Genomic DNA, 7,902 nt, shown 5'->3' on the forward strand with positions numbered 1-7,902 from the left:
ATTCTTGCCTCCCTTCACTCTTAATCCAAGCCAAGGGTTCTCTGTGACATACTGACTATTCTTTAGTTTGGAGGCGGTATTATGGTAACAACTTTTTCTATATGATAATTACCGCGGTGGTTAGATTATTTTAGTATACATACTTGATAAAATTTGGATGGTTATCAAATCCTCCATTTGATTTGGATATAATAAGTAGTAGTAGTATATGAATCAATCCAAGCTTTTGTGTATACTATATTCAAATAATTGGCATAAGATTCTTCTGAAGATAATAGCTTTTATATGGAGCTAATTAAAAGAATCCTGCAAAAGCACAAGGTAGCTAGTGAAGAACAAATCATAGTCCATATTAATACTAATGAAAATCATAGTTCATGTTGCACGACATGTTTGAATATTTTGAATTACTAAGAGGGATAACACAAGATACAGAATTAAAGAGGAGAGAAAATTTGTTCAACAGAGATAAAGTCTGAATTTATTTATAACTTAAGCCACATTTAGAAACAAAAACACATGCAACACTCTAATTGCCGACTGTTGACATAACTCCATAACATGCATTACCTTCCAGTACTTAACACAAAATATTTGTAACACAAAGCACAGTAACAAAAAGCACTAGCTAGGACTCTTATACCAACAACTTAAAAACTTAAAACTTGTTCTTGATTGATGACTCCGTCTGCGAATACTGGCAGGGCATATTTGCTGGCTGGAATGCGATCATGATCAGTACTTACTAGACCTTCACTTTTATTCTTTTCTCACAACTATAACATATCAAGAGAAGTAATGTAAAAATTACATTTCAATTGGGTTCAGTAATAATGAGATTACTCTCTCCTTGGTCTTATGACCCGGATCTCCATATCCATCCCCATTTCCATAAAAACATTGTGCCATGCGTATAATATTTTGAAGAACATTTGTATAATGCTCATGGAGAGCAGAATCCCCAACATTTTCACTGTTCAGTAATTTCCAACATTTCCATATCATCTCGTTTATCCCTTGGCGAGCGGTAGATTCTGTGACTCTATTGTCACGCATATAGCATTGAATAGCTTTGTCAACATCCCCACGTTCCATTTCAGCCTGAATGTTAAAATGAACATATCATGAAATTGCTTACATAATACATATAAATTGCTTATATAATAGTTCTTGAATTTGCTATGATGGTTTGAAAAATCGGTCAATTCTAAGTTGACTCAGCCGGAGGAGAATTGATTTATTGCCAATATTCTCTGCTCGGTGAGTTTTGTACAGAAAACTGGTAGAATCAGTGTGAATCGGAATAATCGGCCTATTTTTCTACTTATATTCACCAATTTATTAAAAATTTGACCTGTTTTGACGATATTTTGGTTATTTAAATCTCTAAACATCAAAGAAAGCGAGTCACATGAAAGAATAAGGGAAGAGGAGCTTCCGACAATGGGATCTATGATCTATATATCAATTTAAAGGTGTTACAGTCTTAGATTTAACCTTTTAATGTCACCACGGTCAATGGCCCAATGAACTCAGGAAAAGTGGCTTGTTTTTATTTATATCTTAAACTTTAAACTATACGGTGGGATACCAACTATTAGTAGAAAGAGGGAAATAAATCTGCTGTGATTCTAAAGGGATAGCATGACCCTGTCATTCTAAATTCATCTATTTATCTATCTAGAGATTCGTGCATAAAAAATAAGTGTTGTTGAGATATGTGCATTCTAAAAAGTGAAAGGTCAGATTTGGAATCACAGGGCCCTGCGATCCCTTTAGAATCACAGCAGATTTATTTCTGAGAAAGAGAATGGGCACTCATGTTCAGACCTGCTCTTTTGCTGTTTGAATTAGTGTCTTATTTAATAGCTAATATGAGATTAGGGTTGTAAAACTTCCATTGGAAGACTGTAAATAACTTTTTCTTATTAATATATTGCCAGCTGACTTCTTGCCAACTGACCTTAAAAAATAATACTTTAAACTTTAAAAAAATAATATAAATTTTCTTTTTTATCTATTAAATAAAAGTTCCTTTTAATTTTATTGTGTATGCAACATTTTTCTTGTTTAAAAAAAGGATTTACAATTTAACTGATCTATCAAAGTTTCTATTTATTTTTAATATTTATATGCTTGTACTGTATTATGAAAGTGGATATTGTAAGTAAAACCCTTTTTTTTTACATAGTTTCTAATAAAGTTTTTCTTCTTCTAAATTTTCTATATTTTTAAGTACAAAACATACTTTTTTTGGGAAGAAATCCATGTTAGCTGATCTCTTCTGAGTCGACTGATTCTAACTCCACATACAACATCCCATGCAAATTGAAATTGTTGACAAAAGTGACATCGAGGGGTGAAAACAGATCGGATAGTGGTAAAACTATATCCATATACGTTTTTATTTTCGAATACGGATATGGATATGGATCATATGGATCGGATCGGATATATATTAAAAGAATATCAAAGTTCATAATATTTAGCTAATTATATATAATGGTGAATAATATTTTTTTTATAATATATATTAAAACTATATGGTATATATCTACTATTTGGATGCGGATAATAAAATTTTAAATCTATATATGTATCCGTATCCGCACGGATAATTAAATATCAAATATCCTAATTTAATTTTGAAATACGGATCGGATATTATCCACTCTTTTTTCAACCCTAGTGACATCAATCTGGTGTGAACCTGTTAGATATGTCATAGTAGCTAGGTTAATTTGTAACGCTCGCCCTTGTTAAAATAGATGTATGGTTTAACACCAAGTACACATGAAAATAACATTAAGATCCGGATTATATCATCAGATATTTATATTCAGTTGTATATATATTTTAAATGCTATAACTTACAGTAGATGTTCCGAAGTCGTCAGAAAGACGACCAGCAATACCAGCAACACGCACAATATTCGGATAACCATGTAACAACTGCTCCAAATCATTGGCAGTAACTTCATCGTTGATACAGTAAGCATTAGTAAAAATAACATTTAGTGAGATGGAGACCCATGCATTCTCAAGGTACTCCTCCAATGTTGGTTGATATTTGGAGTGGTACCACCTTGCTTCCACTAGGTATGCTTTGCATAAATCCGTCCACTAGAAAATTATCAGAAAGAATGATCATTATTTTGCATATTTAACTAATAGATGGATTTTCTGGGCATATGTGCTGGTATGATATGAAGCCTAACTAAGGTGGTGATTTAACGAGAATGCTGGGTGGAAAGGTGCAATAAAAATAATTAGGAAAAATGGTGATACCAACTACCAAGTGATAGTACGTAAGAGTCTATGTACTAATTAAAACACGGAGTGATTCTAAGCCCAAAAATAAAAGATGTTGATTCATTACCGCTTTCTTTAAACACGGAGTGATTCTAAGCCCTCTTTCTTTCAGGACAAGATCGCTGTCGTCATGGACCATGTTAATGAGAGCTCTAAGGCACAATTGCATGTACTCAGGTAGCATCTCAATAGAAGTGATATCCCACCTTTATATGGAAATGGTAATAAGCAAGGAGTATTGATATGCATATATAGTGATGACTTAATGAATACTGAGTAGTAATGTATGCAAAAATGAATGGAACACTTACTGCTCCACAGCATGCGTAAATGCCTCAAGTTCGTCTAACGACCCATACACATCATAGACATCATCAATTGTTGAAATTAAGCTGATTGATTTTGTTATTGCTTTTCTGAGATTAGCATGCTTCAGTTCAGGAACAAATGCCACACTCCAAAGGTAGTTTTCTACGAGTCTATCTCGAATGAAAGGAAGCTTTTCATGAATCTGTAAATCTGTCCACCACCTGAAGACTCAAAATGGTTAATTTCAACCGTTAATTTTTTTTTTTGTAATTAAATGTTTCTTTTCTTTGTTATTTGTCTATTTTACAAATAAGGATCAGTCGAAAGATTTGTTAGCGATTAGAAAATTAGAACTTAACTGTCCCTTGATAAAGTCAAAGCTTACTATTTTATTTTGCATTAATACTTTAGAAAAAGAAAAAGAAAAAGTGAGATTATTTTTCCTCATTAATGTAAATCGTCATACCTTGAGGTCTCCTTCAGTTCTTTCTTATATGCGTTCTGAAGTAAATTAAAATCCAAAACTGCTAGTTCCAAAAAAGCTGGCCTCATATGCTCGTACAACTTATATTGGTCTATAAACCAGCGAGCGTGCAACCTTTCTGTTCCCCGGCCATACAGAGGAAGCTCCAGTGCATGAGCAACATGTTCTTTTAGCCTTGAATCGGTATTTTTTGAGCTCTGCAAGAAATCTGTGAGATATTTGGTCGTCATGTCCCTTGCCATTTCTAGTTTCTCTTCTCCTTCTTTCGCAAGAAAAGAAGCCTCATACAAACTTAGTGTTGCTTTAATGTCAGAAGAAAGCTTTGCTTTGAAGTCATCTTTGCTGTCCATGCAGTTTTTGAATATATCTGCTTAGAGTTGAGTTTTGACATTATACAAATTAATTTCCATTCAAGTACACATTAGGTATCTGAAATTTTAGCACAGGCAATAAGACAAAGATTAATTCTTCAAGCCATGGGCAGATCTAGAATTTTTGTCCGCAAGTGAGGTGGAGGCAAAAAAATAGCGAATGATGTTTAAGTAGCAACTCAGAATTTAAGAAATTTATCTTAATTTTAACCCTAAATTTAGTCTTAATTAAAAATTGATCAGGATTTCAGAGGAGGGCAAAAATAATTTCAAGGGGGCACAAAGTTGGTTCGGGCCTATAGATCCCCATAAAAATTCAAAATTCTGGGAGAGACAGTTGCCCCCAGTCCTTACGGACTCTGCCCCTGCTTCAAGCTACATAAGGAAATATATAAAGGTTGGAACACCTAATTTAGAGTATATATTAGTATTGCACATTGATAGGTAGCTAGATCTTCATTTGTAATAAAGAAAGAAAGTCTGATCTATTTGTGCAAAGGTTCAAGTGTCGTTCAACTAGTCAAATCAATATTAAGTGGCACGGTGATTCTGCATTTTCATAGCAGATGTCGGATCCATAATGGTTCGCCAATTTAATTTGTGCTCCCAAAAAAAGAAGGCTATATATGACTGATATCTTCTTCTTCTAACAATATTTTAAATAATGCAACAAAAATTTGACCTTTATTGTTTCGTAATGAAACAGGTTGAATTCCACTTTTTCAAAAAAATAATAATGCAACAAAAATTAAGTCGGTTCTTTTGGTCTGGCATAAAAAGTTATCTTGTATCAATTACCATGGAAACTATACTAGATGAGAGAAGTAGCAGAGAAGATATGCAGGTAAAGGACAAATATAAAATGCCAATTTGCTAGCTACCTTCTGATACGCTAAATCCATGCATCCTTAGTAGTCTAAAGAGCAGTGATATGAGGTGGTGGTCATCCCTGGTAGACATCAATATTTGATCCATAGACTCATGGATCTCAGTAAGCACACATTTTATATCCTTCTTGAAGTGACATGCCACTCCAAGCTGTTGCAATGAATCAATAAGATCTAGCTTATCTTTGAGCAACTTTTCTCCGTATATGATTTTCCTCACCTCTTCCTTGAGCTTACGAGTTTCTTTTATATCTCCCACCTGCTAATTCGTTAAACCACAAAAGTGTTATTGTTAGACCATAAACTTATACGGGACATACTTATGGTCTCATTTACGCTATCTTTTAGCAACATTTTAATTTGTATCAGAGCTGCACAGATAGAAATTCCATATTGAATATAATTACTGCTTATTGATAATTTGTTCACTACTTAAAGGGGAGTATTTATAAAACTAAACAAATAAAATTATGTATCGAGGATCATCTACATACTGACATGAGGCAAATAAGTAAAGGTTGTAAGAGGTGAATAAAATAAATTTAAGTCTTTAAATGATAATTGTATAAGTTGTCAAGGATATGTACAAAAAAACTATTCCAAATTTATAAATTGATATGTTTCTCCAATTATTAGCGTTGGACTGAGACTTCCTGCACTAATTAATGTCATTAATTTGTTATAATAGTATTGCTTACTATTTTATCAATTAAAAATATTTGAATGTCCTTTCTTTTGCTATCACGTTTATATATTTTTTTTTTTAACATAACAGTAGGGCATAGAAAATCAATAGCAGTATTATATATAGCGGGGCTACGGCAGGCTAGCTATTATGAGCAGAAATTTACTAATTTTAATTAATCATCTCTAATGGTTACATATCCAACCTTTGTTTCGAATTATGAGAACAACAAGATCTAGATAAATAAGATAACATAATTAGTACATGAAACTGCAAGGGAAATTTTTTTCTCAATGGTTACATATTAATTGCATAGTACAATGCCCCTTCTCTTTTCAAATATGGAATTTAATTGCTCAACATAATAACTTTATGTTTGAGAGATCTACTATGGATGATATATGATTTATTAATGCTTATATTCCGCTTAAAAATAAGTCTTTAGTAGAGCTTGTCCGAGGTGCTGTGCTTTGGTGTATATGGCTTGAAAGAAATAAACTATGTTTTCAACAATCTCATATGACTATTTTAAAGGCTCTTGGTTCCAAAATTATTGCTTTAGCTACATTTTGGTGTAAGACTTTAAATAATGGCTCATTGCTTAATTTGTCTTTAATTATGCCTTTGGACACTAATGTCTTGTCTTCTCAGGATCTGATTGTATTAGGCCAACAGGAAATAGTTCAAGAGGGGGATTCAGAGATAGAGGTCGAGCACCCTATGCTGACACAAGAAGATTTAACCCATATGCTTGGGTTAGAGTTTCTAAATGATTAGGAATTTTTTTGTTGTCTGATATTACTAGGAGTTTTTGTTGTTGCCTGCTGATTGTTTTTTATGTTTCAGTTCTATTCTTTGGACGTTTATTAGCCTAGGGCTGTTTTTGTGGACCAGCCTTTTTGGTTTTTTATGTTTGTTTTTTCTTGGTACAAACTGTGTGCGTTTCCTTCTCCGATTATTTGGAGATTGGAAGCAAACACTATTATGGTTTCGAATGAAATCGGTGGGTGACCACTTTTCAAAAAAAAAAAACATATTAATTGCATATATTATATATGTCACTTACCTTGCCATCTTCAGTTATTGACTGTATGAAGTTGTGGGTCCATAATGTCGGTTTGTAGTTTGCAGAACGTCGTTCAACTGCTAGGCATGGTGTTTCCATATTGCAAGATTTGGGGAAAGCACTGCTTCTTGGATGAGCAAAACACTGCCACTATATGGTTGTTTGGCTTTGCTAGATACCTCGGACACATCATTTTATAGCATCTCAAAGCATAGGCGTGACGTCATTTTTTTTATTTAAAAGAAAATAAGATAGGGGACAAGTCAAGATAGGTGCCCTTGCATTTCTTTGAGGAATTTCATGTATCTCAAATTTTCTAATATTACATGAGAAGAGAAGAAAGTTACAATATCTTACCACAACTTAGTTTTGTAATTTTTAAAGTCCAAATAATTGATCCGAACCGTTCCACATGAAATCTTTATTAAAATGTGCTTGAAAATTAAATTTTACATTTTTATGATTTTTTTTACTATTTATTAAGTATTTTACAAGATTGCTACTTTTAGATAATTCTGGATCAGAAAAAAACAACAGTTTTATAAAATTCTCAATAAATAGTAAAAAAAGTTCAAAAAAATATAAAATTTTATATTCAAACACATGTTAATACAGATTACATTGAGCAATTTGGATCGACTGTTTGGACTTTAAAAATTGCAAAACTAAGTTGTACGTAAAATGTTGTCACTTTCAAATGTTGTAAGTGGATCCCTCCTCATATTACATATATATTTTTCATCATTTTTTTATAATATCAAATTTATTTTTCAAAAATATAAAAACTC

The 7,902-nt window shown here is 32.6% G+C and overlaps 1 protein-coding gene across 2 annotated transcripts; it reads right to left on the reverse strand.

Annotated features, from left to right (window-relative positions):
* Window positions 1–469: 469 nt before the first annotated feature.
* Window positions 470–7,263, reverse strand: LOC144553288 (monoterpene synthase 8, chloroplastic-like). Of its 2 annotated transcripts, none has more exons than XM_078301388.1 (7): window positions 7,115–7,263; window positions 5,358–5,622; window positions 4,088–4,472; window positions 3,624–3,842; window positions 3,380–3,518; window positions 2,875–3,123; window positions 470–1,101 (listed from the first exon to the last, which is right to left on the reverse strand). In XM_078301388.1, the coding sequence occupies exons 1-7, from the start codon at window positions 7,211–7,213 to the stop codon at window positions 808–810; spliced, it is 1,650 nt and encodes a 549-aa protein (XP_078157514.1). In that variant the 5' UTR covers window positions 7,214–7,263; the 3' UTR covers window positions 470–807. The 2 variants fall into 2 exon arrangements, with proteins under 2 accessions (XP_078157514.1, XP_078157513.1); XM_078301387.1 differs by having other exon boundaries at window positions 4,088–4,475.
* Between the last annotated feature and the right edge of the window lie 639 nt (window positions 7,264–7,902).

This window comes from Carex rostrata, chromosome 4 (genome assembly GCF_964058835.1).
Source record: "Carex rostrata chromosome 4, lpCarRost1.2, whole genome shotgun sequence".
NCBI lineage: Eukaryota > Viridiplantae > Streptophyta > Magnoliopsida > Poales > Cyperaceae > Carex > Carex rostrata.